The sequence below is a fragment of the Haemaphysalis longicornis genome, unplaced genomic scaffold (genome assembly GCF_048455015.1).
Source record: "Haemaphysalis longicornis isolate Haplotype H1 unplaced genomic scaffold, Haemaphysalis longicornis Haplotype H1 scaffold_2, whole genome shotgun sequence".
Lineage (NCBI taxonomy): Eukaryota > Metazoa > Arthropoda > Arachnida > Ixodida > Ixodidae > Haemaphysalis > Haemaphysalis longicornis.
In genome coordinates this window covers 169,658,177-169,673,798 of record NW_027526295.1, presented here as the reverse complement: position 1 = coordinate 169,673,798, position 15,622 = coordinate 169,658,177, and the positions used below count along the sequence as shown (strand labels likewise).

Here is a 15,622-nt window from a genome sequence, read left to right as displayed (position 1 = left end):
ATTGAATTGGCTTGGCTTGGCTTGGCTTGGCTTGGCTTGTCTTGGCTTGGCTTGGCTTGGCTTGGCTTGGCTTGGCTTGGATTGGATTGGATTGGATTAAAGTGGATTGTGTTGGATTATGTTGCGTCATAGCCGCGGCAAACGCACTAGCGCCGGCGCGTGCCCAGGTGAGAGCGAACACTCTCTCTCAACATCTGCGGGTGTGCGGCCCAGCGCGCTCTCACTCCGCCGGTGGGCGGCGCTGCGCGCGGTGCTGCGCATGTGCAGTACTCTCTCTCTCCGCTGTCTCCTCTCCTTCGGGCGCGCTGCGCATATAACCGGTGTGCCGCGCTCCGGCGGCCTTTCGGTCGACGGTTGCTCTCCGCTTGCGCTTGAACCCCCTCAGCGTCGCATCACACCTGGGATCCCGCGAGGGGATGTGGGCGTAATTTTTGTGTGTAGGCACTCGGTGACAGCAGCTGGAATAGAGTGTGGTAGTGAGGGGTTTGCATGCGCTAAACGCGACTGTTAAAGCCGATGGTAATAAGGCGTAGACATGATTTATCTGGGGAATTTTAAAAACAAGGTGGCAGTGCTTGTTTTCACATTTTTTATTTCCCTGATTTGTTCCTCTTCCCGTAGTGCTTAGCACAAGCAAACACGTCAAGACCAAGGTAAGTCCGAAAATCAAAATATCTGCTCTGTCGCGGTAACGTAAGCTTAAACGCGAGTGTAGGGTGTCGCATATAGCCCTCAAACAAAGTGAACCTCTTCAAAGTCTCACGATCTGGCGCACCGGAATCATGCTGCAGGACAATTAAAAATCATAAATATGTCTAAATGCCCGCACAGCTTTGTCTGATTTTATTATGAAACCCCCTGCAACTACTGCCCAGCGTCCGGTACCTTATACCATTAGTTGTGGGAGTGCCAGAAAACCCCAGGTCTACGAACCATCTCCAATCTGTACATTCAACAGTGGGTAGCGCGGTTGGCCAGCACGGACCTTACGATCCATCTTTACCTGGCGAACAGGGCCCACGCAGCCAGCATATCCAGGAGATCCCGGAATGAAGATTCCCTCCCCCGCGCGGGTGCCCTGACAGCAGTACATATGGTTCATTAAACATTTTATTCCTTTATTCATTCCAACTGAAATGAATGTATCACAGTGGGTAAGAAATAAATCACTTCGAATGGGTTGCATGCCGAACACTATTTATAATCTCCGTTTTGCAAGGTGAGGCGTCCTCTGGAACTGAGTAAAAGTAGAGTTATCGCAGTTCAACTGTCACTCAGTCCGAGGGGTTACGTAGAGGGACATCACTTTGACACGTTCTGCAAGGGTATGGGAGAGGAAAACGCATTCTCTAAAAATCGTGTTATCCAAGACGGCTTCGAAAGGGCTCGAAAACACTTTTACTTGGCGACAAAGTACATTGTATTCAGCCGTCTTCAAACAGATCGTCGTTTCTTAATGTATCTATAGTAGCCCTTCTGAACCCTTCTAGTCACTTAGTTCTGTGTTTCCGACGAACCTCCCAAAAATTTCCAACTCAGCGACTGGGTCGCCTCCATTTTGCCCGTATTTTTCCGAAGCTGTTTCGGCGTGTTTGCCCGTCGTCTTCTTGGTCATCGTAATCTTCTACCGTCACTTGAGTGTCCTCCGCAGTAATCTCGTACATGACACACTGCCTATGTCGATACCGCACAATGCCCCACCACCCGCACGGTCATCGTCGGCGTCGTTTCCACTTGTAGCATCCCAACCGTAGCAACAATAGCCCTTGCCGAGCCAGCCACGTCTGCGCCGGACGTGGCCATTCCCCACTGCCTCTATCATTTGGATGGACTCCCAGCAAGCTCTCCGCCATTTCCATTTGCAAAATTAGATCCGCCATGGCCCTCTGAATACGTTTTAACCCCCCCCCCCCTCACGACACCCGAAAACCAACAAGCCCGGGCTCTTACTCTCCGGGTGAGCACTTTCGGCTCTAACCACGGCGTTCCAGAGAGAGAAGTAACATAATGTTCCCCTAGTCCGGAGCTCCGTTTTTGGAGCTGAGGGCCAACTCTGCCCGTCCAGTCAGCTGTCGCTGGCCTTGAGCGCTTGAGTCGACCAGCCACTCCTCCCACTTGGCAAAGGTGACAACTCGATACGCCGTACTCACGTGTGGGAGCATGGTGAGGAATAGCGCTTCACCCACAGAACTTTCCCACCTCCGTATCGTTTTATCTCGCATAAGGATGCCGGTCTTGTATCTTTTTATCTCCTCCAAGCTTACACTTTCCCCCATCGCCCGCAGCTACGACACTGCCGCCCCCTCACCTGTTCCCCATGGTCAATTGCCTTCACACTGCGGGCCTTCTCACTGCGGGCCCTGACATTCACTATCACTCCTTCCGCGAGTGCCCTCCACCTCTTTTTCCCTTTATTTTTTCCCCAATTTCGGGAGACCGGCGCTGGGTAGCTCGGCCCCAGGGACTCAACGACTTCTGGCCGTCCGCTCCCTTCATGCCTGCGCTGCTCTTTGAGCGGAAGCAGCCGCCCTCTCCCTCTTCCCGTCCCCTTTGACCTCAGATTGCTATCAGCTCTTATGTAGCAGCACTGAACTGCCGCGCCATGAGACTGAAGAAATTCCGCACTTGTGCAGTCGAACTATCGAACTTTAGCGAAAAGACTATTCCTAATGCTCCTGAGGGCCAACTTGTCATTTATTTTTCTTTTGAACCATGCAACAGAAACGATACCACGCGCGGTCACAGTGTTCCTCCTGCCCACTCGCCCTTGCGGAAAAAGCGACTCGGGCGTACCTTCCGCCCTTCTCTCGAGGCCCAGGCAATCACTAATGCAATCTTATCCTTAGCCACTCCTGGTAACCATGTGATCATCAGAGACAATCGGGATGCTCTTCGCTAGTTCCAGCAGAACTTGTTTCCCATTGATATGTTGCGTACTCTCCACACTCATCTGGCCAAACACGGTGGTACTAGCTATGGGCTGGACTGGATTTCTGGTTACTCAGGCGTCCAGGGCAGCGAGCTGGCCCATCAACCCTGCCGTGCTCCGTCCTAACCGGGAGACTCGAAGACGCCCTGGCCAATCCCTTTTCACCCACCTACGCATGCGTGACCAGCCTGCCCTTTTCGACGCCAGACGATGCAACAGTTAGTCAGGGATACGCAGACACCTCCTTCTCCCTTTCACGTATTGCTGCGGGCCAATGCTTGCCTTATCCGGCAAGCTCAAACGGAAAGCCTTCCAACCCCGCACATATTAATTGATTAGGAGACCATCGCAACCCTGCAGTGTGCTTTAAGTGTTTTGGCTTCCCCCCACACCGCATGTTCTTTGGGAGTGTTAGGGTTTGCAACGATCGCTTTCAATTAACCGGAAATCCCTTCCACCTCCTCCCTCTTGTCTCCCACACTAGCTCGCGCCGCCGGAGGGAACGTACCTAGTAACCCGGTGGCGAGCTTTGGTGGTGAGCTTTTTTCAGGTCCTCCCGTTTGTATAGCTATTTTTTTCTCCCGGAACCCAGTACTTTAGGTTTTTTGTGTGACAATAAAGGTTATCCACCAACCAACTCCTTCCTTAGTGCGACGGTGCTCATAAACAGCTGATGACGTATGTTCTCCTTCGCGCTCGTCCTTGCATTTTTCATGGTAGTCAGGAGCTTCCATGCCCAAGATGATCAAGAGCTGGTAGCGATGAAGGTGAAGAAAACAACGCAGCATTGCGATTATTTATACTACGAAGACATCTAGTTAACAACGCAGATCGCATGAGAATACTGACGTGTTCTTTTACCGTACTTACCCGATTCTAACGCGCACCTTTTTTCCGCAAAAATAGGCCGAAAAATCGCATGCGCGTTAGAATCGGATACGAAACAGAAACTGCCGAAATAGCTGAAATTTCGTTCGACCCATCGCCATCGCCATCTCAAGATGGCGCCAAAGATTTTAGCAACAATTTTTCGGATCTAGGTGCCTAGGCTTTTCTTTCGGCGTTCACACAAATCATCAAATTATTCCACTTGCGTGCTTGATAACAGCAATGGCAGCAGCGGCAACGAAGGTGCGCCGCTTCCGCGGCTTACGAGCGGCTCCCACGCGTTCACAACGAGCGGTTGCTGAAGCGTATGCCTCTGGAGAAGAAGCGTATGCCTCTGGAGAAGCTCGCGGGATGGGCATGCGAGGCGTGGGCCACGATCCCATCGAACATGGTTGAACGTTCGTTCAGAAGAGTGGCATCGCGAACGCGCTCGGCGGCACCAATGACGAGATGTTGAGGTCAGCGGAAGGAGACAAGGAGCTCTCGGAGAGCGACGAGGAGTGAGATGAGTGAGATTATTTCGGGGAATAAATCGCCCGTTTCTCTCGCATTTGTTTTTTTTGCTCACAAAGTTCCTTGCGCGTTACAAACGGAGGGGCATGTTTTTTCAGTTTTTTGCCTGGAAAATCGGGTGCGCGTTAGAATCGGGTAATTACGGTAAGTGTGAAAAGAGAGAGAAGCGCCTACGTATGTTTGCCATTAGGGGAAACATACATAGGTGTTTTGCCTCTGCCTCGTTTTGCCTCAGCGCTCGTTGCAATAAAATATATCACGCATAGATGAAATAACAGTAAGAAGGCTCCGTCAAACAAATGGGTAGCGAAATTTGTTTTGTGTAAACCCAAAACTCAATTTAAAGGGGCCACGTCGACAAAATGCAAGCTTCGTTCATTCGAAAGATTGCCTCGTTTGAATAACACTGACACCACTGCTAGCGTAAACTTCAATCCAATAAGCTATATAATGAAGCAAACAAAGAATCGGCATGCGATACTCTAGCTACTTTTCGGCCATGAAGTTATGACGAATTATGGGCTGCTCGTATATATATATATGTAAGCTTCCGCAATCAGCTATGTGCGCCTGAACTTAGTGCACAATACTTTTTTGGCAGCAAGAGTTTTGTGGTAAGGAACGAAAGAAGCCACGAACGAACACCTAAACATACAAGCATTTAGTGCGGCACTTGATGGGCGCAACAGCCTATCATAGCAGTCGGGCGCGTTGGGTTGTCTGACACGACACCGGCCAACTGACATAAGCGGCATGGTCACTTTCGTGACCAGGTGTGTAGAGCCATACTTGATGTTTCACAAAACAATATCACCAGTCACAAAAACACGGCAGGTAAAGTTCCGTCAAAAGCGAACTCTGTGCGAACTGCGGTATTTCTGCGACATCTAGGATTGTGCACGGTAACTACGGCTTCGAAAAACGCAAATTTTCGCATGGCGGCAGCCACAGTCGCCATACTATATGTTGAATTAGGTGCCTATCTTGAATACGTCATTGCACACGTCACGGAGCATACAATAGAGAGGAACAATTAAAATAGTGGCTTGAATTGTTTAATTTCTCAGTGAAAAAAGTGTTTTTTGGTGCTGGGTAAGCGCTGAGGCTACAGTGAAACATCAAATCGTTTGAATAAAGAAAAGTTGTATTTTTCTGCATGACCCCTTAAGAATAGCAATCCCGTGTGGTTTTGAACAGGGATCAGTGGCAGCGATCTCTTCAACATGGACAAAAACCGAAGGAGACACGGAATAAAATATTTCTTTAATGCCATACGGGTACGTCTGCATCCAGTAATAGACTTTACAGTTCAGGCTACGAGGGGTTGCCCTTGATCGCCCCGCAAAGTTTAAACGTATGCGATCACAGAAGCAAAAATTACGTAGTTATGCATGTTATTTATATACCGAGGGCCAAGAGTAGCAGACCACACCATATTCGGCACACCGCATCAGCCACTCCGCGTCTCCACACAATACGGCCGACACTCACGCCTGTCCGTTCGATCTCTTTTATATGGTCGCATGGCTTACTCCTAACGACCGCCGGCAAGAAGGTTCGCCGTAGATGAAAAGGGTGGCTTGTTCGGTATGGGAAGTATGGCGACGCAGTGCATAATATAGGGGGCCTGAACGCCGATCCGATGGCCTGCCCGCTATTCTCCGTTCTCATCGCCTTTCCCTCTCCGCCGCCTCGAGCCTTACTCGAGGCGTCGTCGAGGCGACGGGACGGCACGAGAGCCAACAGGCGATGGGGAAGAGGAAGAAACGAGAGATCCGGGCGCCGGCGCCCAAGCCGGGAATCATTCCCCCGTTTGCCGCATCGTTGACCACGATTGAGGCGAGCAGCACAATGCCTTCGCGTCGTCCCTTGGGCCGCTGTCCGTCGACGAATAGGGGTACTCGCGTATAACGTGGATGGATTCCTTCGGATGGATGGGCTCCGATTGTGTGGCGGCAAGGGCCTCCACTTCCAGAAAGACAACCGAGATACGAACGCCTGGAGGGTTCACAGCTTCCTCCTTCCCTTGCTTTCGTTTTTTTCTTTTCGGGAAACACTTCTGGACAAGATTGTTATATAAAGTGACATCTTTAGAAGTAGGGTACTCATTCGGTGGCAGTAAACTACAAAGCGCGTTACGCGGGTCTGCCCTAACGCCCTACGTAACCGCAGAACTGACAGTTACCGCGTGGTCTATGCTTGAGTACGTAGAGAGTGATCACCAGGACAATGGGCTCTGGTAACACAAAGCGAGGCTCGACAGCAGATTCCCACCATACGTAGCTGAGCACGCTGACAATATAGAATGGAGGGAACTCGTAGGAACTGTCGCAATTTGTCACTTAATCATTGTCAAGTGTAGTGGAGTGTTTATGGCGTCCAGAAAAAGTAAGACGCGGGGATTAGTTTTAACTATGTAAGACCTCCTCTCGCGTACATTTCGTGCGTTCATAATTGATGCCTGTTGGTATAGGTCGAAACATAAATGCATGGCAAAATCGTAGGTTATCTAACTGACTAAACGGTTTAATTTCGCTTCTGAAAGTTCGCTTGCTGTCGTCTGGGATTCTAAGGACGAAAGGACACAAGGAGAGGCCCACGGAGAAGCCTGACTTCCCTGGAAAAAGTCGGTGACGAGGAGTTACTGATGATATTTCCTTGTTTTACCAAAGTGATGTTCGCTTGGCGTTCAGACAACATTTATTGCTCATGTCATGCCGACTAAATAGAAACGACGACCGTCCGACTTGATTGATGGAAGATGTCGTTATTTAGAAGAAAAAGAACCAGGCAGCAAAAAATGTGGCTATCGTAATTCCAGGATTCCACTGACCTCCATCGCCGCTGTGGCTCTCTTCTGCGCCAGCCATCGCTGGCAGGAAGGGTCATCGCTGCGCAGGGTGGCCTCCCACTGGTCCCTTGACGGATTTGCGAGTGGGTGTATAAGCTCATGTGTGCGGGTGCGAACATTTCAAGTGCAAACATTCAACAGCTATCACTCAAAAAAAGAACTCTCACTCTACGGATTTCAAAGCGGGGATTATATTTGCTATGCCCCATGCGCAAAGCTCGCTTGAAAGTGCTCCATTACCAGGGTGCAAGTTATCCCCTGCCGAGAAAAACCTAAGTTTCAGATTGAATTTCACGTTACAGTTAGTACAAAATACTTGCAAAGGAAATAGAATGCCCAGTAAGTTTTTATACGCTGAAGCAACCCCTGCCCTCTCCCCGCCATTGCTGTTGAGTGCCTACCATTAAAGAGAAAGTTGAAAACGGAAGGGTAGGGAAAGCAAATGTTCGGTCAGCTCTTCTCGCCGGCATGATTGTCATCATCGGAATATTCAACACAATCACTTAACTTCCCACGGTAGTTATCCCATTTATAGGTTTCATCCGCAGCGTAATCGCATCCATATTCTTCCTTGTTGGTGGCGTCATTATGGTCGTTGGTTTCCTTGCCGAATTTCCTAGCAGTTGCTACAGAACATTTATTGAAGACCTAGAGGCTTAGTTGGCTATTTCTGGAAGAAGGGGGGATGGGGTACGGTGATTTATGATTGTTCTGTCTTCGTAACAGGCAGGGGGTCTTTGTCCACACTTATTACACCGCTCCAGTGAGGTCACTCCTAGTACAATATCGTATTATGCAATCTAACAGAATAGAAAAAAAAAACATTATTAACAGCTTCGGTGCCAAATTTCATATTTTAGGCATTTCCCCCTTGCACTCCCACAAGCGGTGACACAAAATAAAACACAAACATCTAGAACGAACGGCGCTGACCTGATTCAGTGCTGGTTTTGTCCAGTTTCCGCCATTTTATACCTATACTCGGCGTGCGCGGAGAGGTATTTCTTTACCCGAATCAAGTACTAGGGAAGCAGCGTTGTTGGCGTAACCAATACGAAATGATTATTGAAATAGCCGAGCCAAATACGAGTCTAACAGCAAAAAAAAACAAAAACAAAAAAAACGAATGTATAATCGAATATTTTGGAAGGGATCGGGTAACCATGTGTTTTAGTGCTTATGCAAAAAAGAACAGCTACTAGAAACACTTTTATAGAGAATAGCACCTTTTGAGTAGCCCCCCAAGACCTACGCGGCATCAGTATTGACTAAACGTGATGCCAGTCATGTAAAAGTAAGGAAACAAGCGGGCGGAAAACAAAACATGGGATGCCTTGGACTATGCTGGCCATCTCTCTGCCAATCGTCGTTGGTGTGAGAGGTCGGAGCTGGTCAGCAGCTCCACCCGCTGCTCATAAGTAGGGTTGGGGTTAGGGGTGAGGGTAGGGGATTGTGTGTATAGTTAAAAAAAAAAGAGAAAGAAACTACCAGACTCTTGTTCATGCACGCGACGCATTCGTTAAAACAAAAAAAAATGCCATCAACTTGCGGAATAAACTGGCAGGTTGACAGCAAACACGGTACAGATACAAAATCTCATATATAGCGAACTTGCAAGTGCAACCAAACCACGTCACAACATAGAAAACGAGTATGTAGAGGGTAAAAAAGTATGAACGTACAATTGCGTTCATTGAGGGTTTCAAGAACAGGATAACGCGAGACGCATGTGGAGCTAACAATAAAAGCAACCAGTCTGAGGCGAGCCTGACAAACCCCCCCCCCCCCCCTTCCGATAGTATCCGTGACTGAGGCACCAAGGCGTGCCACCCAGCTATCCCCTTCCTGTAATCCCTAACCTCCTTGAGCTACGAGCGTCCTCGTTAACAAAGGCAATCAGTCAGTCAATTGATTTTGCCTAATAACATGGTTCCTCTGTAAAACGCCTAGCTTCTATGGGGAAATTTATGTTTTTTAAAGCCTTCAGCGATTGCCTGGTGCTGGTGTAGCAGGTAGGACGCAGAGGTAGTATGAAAACCAGGTGTGGGTAGGGAGTATTTACGTTGTATTTTCTATTCGCGCGTTCAATAGGATGCCTGCAGCCCAACAGGGGAAGGGCGGGTACAACAGGAAAGAAGAGCGGGACTTAGACGATTTAGCTATAAATGCTAGGCAATATATAACAATTTGATTTTGATTGATTTTAGAGTTTACGGGCCGACGCAACGCAGGCGATGAGGCGTGCTGTAGTGGAGGGCTCCGGATTAATTTTGACCACCTGGTGATCTTTAACGTGCGCCGAAATCTCGTACACACGGGCGTTTTTGCTCTTCACCTCCATCAGAAAAGAGGCCGCCGCGGCCGGGAATCGAACCCGCGACCTCGTGCTCCGCAGCAGAACGCCTTAGCCACTGAGCCACCGCGGCGGATAATATATAACAATTGTCCAACAGGCCGTTTCCGCAGCATTTTCCAAGATTTAGATATCGCTGTACCTATCAATAACACTAGTTTCGGGTTCCATCTTACCCAGCTTACCCAGTGTTAAAAACCTTTCGAAAGCTATTTGACAAGAATACACGTAATTTTTAATATTTGTGAAAATGCTACGTTTTCTTGTGTTCACCATGTATATTTATAGGGGTCTTCTATCCAGTGTTAGAAAATTTTGAATAATCTCACGCTCTTAATCTGAATTGTAGTGTTCGTTGTTTGGATCCTGTTTTATTAGAGCAACGATTATAACTTATCGACAGGCACTCATTCCCACTAGAACACGCTTAAATAATTAGGAACAGAACTGACTGGTCCGTACAGGAGGTAACATTTTTTAAGCCGTTAAGGCACCGCAAACACAAAGGACCTTTGAACATAAAGAGCAACGTCAATGCACTCAGTTGTTGTAAGGTTGGCAATAACTAAAGCTACCAGCCGCCGCGGTGGTTCACTGGCTAAGAACTTGTGCTGCTGAGCTCAAGGAAGCAGGTTCTATTTCCGGCCGCGCCGGCCGCTTTTCTGATGGAGGCGAAAAGAAAAAAGCGCCCGTGTGTTCCAGATTTCCGCGCCCGTTAAAGATCCCCAGGTGCATGGTCAAAATTGTTCCGGGGTCCTCCACTGCGGGGCACTTCGTAACCCGCGTAGTTTCGGAGCGTTAAGAAACTAAACCTAACAAGACCGCTTGCGTAGAACCACGCTATCAGCATCTGCCACAGAAATGTGCTGTCGTAATGATTCAATCCTAACCCTTGTGCCTGTCGTTCGTGCTTTTCCCGGTGCATGCGTCGCCATTGCTTGGTGTACGCTAAGCGTAGGGCTTGTTTTCCTCGACGTTGCTAATGCCGCGCTGGCTGAAAGCGAATCGCCTAAAAAAGCACTGCCTTTATCTGTATTTCTATTGTTCAGGCGATGATATCATCAGTTCCCACTGCAATGGCCTTTGCCGATTGTCCTATTGTTACTCGGTGCGAGTCGCCAGACAATCCCGCTGCATGACCGCCGATAAGAACACAAGTGCATGCACCAAACAAATGACATGATATCAGGTGGTACACAATAAGGCAGTAAAAAACGCCTGATATGCGACCTTCAAAATCAGCTGTAGGCGTTGCGCAGGCCATGCAGAGGTGGCATTAAAAGTGCCCGCTTGCGAGGAATAGCGTCATTTGTCGCCAGCTAGGTAGGAACTAAGCGGAAGTACAGGTTTCCTGTTCCCGGTTGGTTGGAAAGAAAAACACAGGTAAGGGGAATTTTCTGCAATATATTGATTGATTGTGGGGTTTAACGCGCCGACGCAACGCAGGCGATGAGGCGCGCCGTAGTGGAGGGCTCCGGATTAATTTTGACCACCTGGGGATCTTTAACGTGCGCCGAAATCTCGTACACACGGGTGTTTTTGCTTTTCGCCTCCATCAGAAAAGCGGCCGCCGCGGCCGGGAATCGAACCCGCGACCTCGTGCTCAGCATTTTCTGCAATATAACTAGTGTTCGGAAGAGTGAACTTGAATTTTAGAAAAAAAAACGTGCAACGTTACTTCGCCCTTTTGCATTGCACTGCTGCCCACTCGGATAAGACAGGATTTATCGCAATCGTCCAGTCGGCACGCTTTCATGATACTCGTATCGGTTATTGTTTTGCAGGAAAATCTCGCGCCGTGCGCTAAGATTTGACCATGCCATTTAACGACTGTAAATTGTGAACTTGCTCCACGGTTCGTGTCGGATTAACATATCTGTTTAAGGCAATACGTAAGAACATCAGCCGTACAGATCAGTCGGGAATTGTTGAAATCTCACCCGTGCCATATTTCCTTCGAACGCTTATTATTCTGCATGATTTATTTCAGAATAGTATACCTTATCTAATCGTCACATCCACTCTCAATACACGATTATGAAGTTGGTGGGTCTCCTGGCCTTCCTGGCGGTCATTTCCTTGACTGTAGGTGAGTATTACTTTTTATTTCTCTAGAATGTTGTGCATTCAGGGATGGGGTGGTACCCACTGAAAGTGAAACACTGTGACTAACCACAACCCCATTCTTTTCAGATGGGGCTCCTGTTGCTAGGTGAGTGTTGCTATTAATCTTCAAAACAAGGATGCATACGTCGGTTTTGTGCTTCCGCCTTAACCAGCTTCTTTACCGAATCTGCTCTAGAAATTTCGTACTTCCATCTGAGGTGTTCCCTCATCTGAATATCAGTCAAGTCAGATCCACCGGTCTTACATCGGAATGTGCAATTCGCAAGGACTAATAGGACATATTTGCTCATGCGTCATTAAAACGTGTCTCATAGCCAATTTTCCAATGTTACGAGCTGTCTTACGTCGAATGCTCTATTGTCACCAATACATCTATAGCTAACGGGACTTTGAAGAGACGGCAACGTTTTAATGAGCATTAAAACGGCCCTGAAACCCATGGAAGTCGTTCCTTCTTCACTGGATGGAGCCCGTATGCAGTCCGCACCGGCATTGCTCTTGCCACCAGGTAAATCTGGATAGGACGGAGGGGAGACGGACAGCAAGATCTCCGATTGCTCTATTTGGGATGGGCAGGTTGCGGGGAGTGTGCTCGCCGCTAACGTCGCACAGTACGATCATGTGGTGAAGTGGATCATGACTTCCGAGCAAAAGTTACCTTCAACGTCGTAGTGACTTGGGTGCACTAAGCAAAGACGTGTCGGGTGTGGGAAGAACCCCGGGGGGTAAGGGTTGGGAATGGGACTACACCCCTCTATAGGCTAAGCAACAGCAACAATGAAGCTTATTTTCAAGAAACACGGTGCGTTAAGCGCCCTGCGTGGCTAGTGAAGTACTAACTGTGAGTTCGGTTTAGTTGCAGTCCGTGTATATGTTTGGTACAGCCCACATCTGTGCTAACGAACTTTCAATGCATTGTGCTGCTGAGCTTAAAGGACGCGGGTTCTATTGCCGGGCCACGGCAGCCACTTTTTTGATGGAGGCGAAAAGCAAAAATGCCCGCGTGTACGAGATGTCGGTGCACATTAAATATCCCCGGGTGGTCAAAATTAATCCGGAGCCCTCCACTACGGCGCTCCTCCCAACCTGCGTATTTTCGGCGCGCTAGTTAAACCCCATAAGCGTACATCGAACTTCTAATGCAGTGAATGGAATCTATAGAATGGCCATTGCTGTAATCTAAGGCGTCTCCAGTTTCTTATCCGTGTGCGTCCTGTTCGGTGCCGTTTTATTGGTTTCGCGACTGTTGTACTTTGTAATAAATTTAGGATAAAACAAAAACACTCTAATGGACTGAACTGAAAAACACCGACATGCCATCTGAAACGCCTAGATTTTCGACCAGCTGATTCCTACTTATCGTGAATACGCATAGAAGTACTTCAGAAATTGAGATATTGATTCCATATTTCACGTCTTTTTCTCAGCCGCCCGGAGGCCGCAGATGGAGGTGAGTTTCCTCAACTATGGTGGCAGCAACGGAGACGTGCAGGTGAAACGGATAAGGGCGATTATATTCCCAACGGTTAACGATTACAGGGTGTTCATGTCGACAAGAAAAAGTTGTTCTTTGGTATTAGGAGTGCCCTTTCTCTTTCTTTTATTTACTTTAGAGAAAACAGCATTTCCATTTGGAGCCAAGGTAATCAAAAATAAAAAAAAAGTAACGTACAACCTACTTGAAACGAAAGTCCATGCTACAGCCTACATTTGGGAAAATTGTTGACCGAGTCTAGAAGGGTGGGAGGCTGCCGCTTTTGTACGTGCGCCAGGGTTCAGATAGGTACATTCCTTAATTACAGGGAATATTCCACCTTTGCGGTGAAGCGTCTCATAGTATACCTAAAATTTGGGATTTACGAAAGTTAACGCTTTCCCCCATCGCACGGTGATTCTGTTACGCAGGCGATGGAAGTGACATGTTTCCATTCAGTCGTTCAAGTGCACCCGATGCCTTTATTTTGCTAATGTTCCTCTTTAACCTTGCAAGGTTAGCGCAAATTCGTAGCCTAAACAATTTGATAAACAGAAACAAACACTGCTCACTTTTCGCGGGCTGTTTTTAGGTTTCTAAATGTATATCACGTGGTGCAAACGAAATGAGTACTTTAGAATGGTTTTACGTCTCGCAGGCAGGAATAGCAAAAGGTAAAGAGGGCGAAAGTCAAGAACCCGCTGGATGCTCTTAAAAATGCAGTCTATGCTGAAGAAAAAGCTGCAAGCCTTCCAAGAATTCCTCTTTTTTTCAAGAAGCTCTAAAACGTATATGAATAATTTTCTATCTACCAAATAATTTCTAATAGGCCGCTACGGGTTGTGGTATTGTTTCCCGCAATGTATTCCAGCGGGTTTGGTTAAAAATGCCTTTAAACCAAAGTATCCTTTACAGAAGGTTTTATATAGGTTGAATCACCTATTTTCCTTCCTCGTTCAATTCAAATAAAACATAAACGTTACGACCAAAGGTCACCAATACGTGATCAAAGCCTACAAGTCAAGAAATTGTAACAATAGAAGTGCCGCAATCAAATTTTCGTTTACTGATACCAACATCTCGCTGTATATTACAAACGCCAAAAAATGTTAATAGAAATTGATAGCAAGTGTTCTTGCCTTGTATCACTATTATAGGAGATGTTTTAACCGAATCACAGAACAAACAAGAACACCTAAATTTCGAGCCCAAAAAAATTTTAAAGCAAGAATATTTTCTTTTTTTCGGTACTGCTAATGTATAACGGTATTTTTTGTGCTTACGGGTAAAGTGCTTCCACCACAGTACGGATAAGTCTAATCATCAGGTTTGTGTATGTCCGAAGAAATGCCCTGTTGCCGGGAGGGGCCCACCTAATTGTACGACCATTACTCACAAGAACTGATCTGCCATCAACGCTAAATATTCTGCATTTTTATTGTGGAGTCTCTGAAAAAGGAGTCCAACAGGTTCATATATTCGAAAAATTGTTATTAAAAATTTTTAAGCCTTAAACCAAGAGGCTTAGCCACTTCGTGCACAATTTTGGTATGTCAGAAACGTGTCCACCCATGTGCTTAGGCAAGCACGATCGAGAATACTGCAGGACAAAGTAAAAGATCATTTAATAGACAGTTTACAAGGCTTGTACGCATACCATTCAGGTGTCAATGACGCTTTCAGAACAAGAGCTGGGCTTTGGCGAACTCCTCCCCGACGACATCGAGCATCTCCAGCCTGTCGATTTGGCCGGTGATCCCTGCGGGGATGGCATCATGAGCGGTCCCTGCCTGGCCATTCCCTGGCGCCCGGGAAGTGTCGTTATCCGCCGTCCGCCCCAACCTCCTCGCCGTCCGCGGCCTGGCCTTATAACGATCGGATAAGAAAGTCGTCGCTTCGGCGCCTACATCGGAGAAAACGGTCCCTCTCATGGACCGCAAAGCGCAACTAGCACCTCTTCGCTGTACTCTAAATAGTGTCGTCGACGCACACCATGCTTCAGTGTTTCTGTCGTCTTGTTTTCATTTGTATACTCCATATGTCAAGCGGCATTTTAAGAGCGAAGCTCTTTGGCAAATCTTAATTTTTTGTGTACGCAGTTAAAAATACGAAGAAATTGTCGAATGTGTGCACGTGAGCGCTGGCCACCCGGCGACAACCGGGCAGTTAAAGGAACCCTGCAACACTTTCGATAAGCCCTTTCACTCTTTGCTTCGCGTCTGGAACCACCGCGAAAGTTATTGTTATTGCCAGCAAAGAGCGGCACTGCGTGATTTGCTCGTCTCACGAGATACGCCTTCCGATTATGCTTTATTTTTGTGGTTTCTTTTTAAATTTACTGTTGAAAAGCGTTCATGCTGCAACTGAAGGAAAACAGGCCAACATCCGATAGATGCCCTTAATGACGCAATTCGAGCCGTTGGAGAATGTCAAGACCGGGAAAGAGAGAAAAGTGTTTTGAGCGAGTTTACAAGTTATCTGATAGGC

The 15,622-nt window shown here is 47.6% G+C and overlaps 1 protein-coding gene across 3 annotated transcripts; it reads left to right on the top strand.

Annotated features, from left to right (window-relative positions):
* Nucleotides 1–10,753: 10,753 nt before the first annotated feature.
* LOC144169489 (uncharacterized) lies at nucleotides 10,754–15,131 on the top strand. Of its 3 annotated transcripts, none has more exons than XM_077698679.1 (5): nucleotides 10,754–10,917; nucleotides 11,530–11,623; nucleotides 11,728–11,746; nucleotides 13,089–13,153; nucleotides 14,819–15,131. In XM_077698679.1, exons 2-5 carry the CDS (start codon nucleotides 11,572–11,574, stop codon nucleotides 15,016–15,018), a joined length of 336 nt encoding a protein of 111 aa, XP_077554805.1. In that variant the 5' UTR covers nucleotides 10,754–10,917; nucleotides 11,530–11,571; the 3' UTR covers nucleotides 15,019–15,131. The 3 variants fall into 3 exon arrangements, with proteins under 3 accessions (XP_077554805.1, XP_077554806.1, XP_077554804.1); XM_077698680.1 differs by having other exon boundaries at nucleotides 10,757–10,917; nucleotides 11,525–11,623; nucleotides 13,089–13,111; XM_077698678.1 differs by having other exon boundaries at nucleotides 10,757–10,917; nucleotides 11,525–11,623.
* Nucleotides 15,132–15,622: the final 491 nt, after the last annotated feature.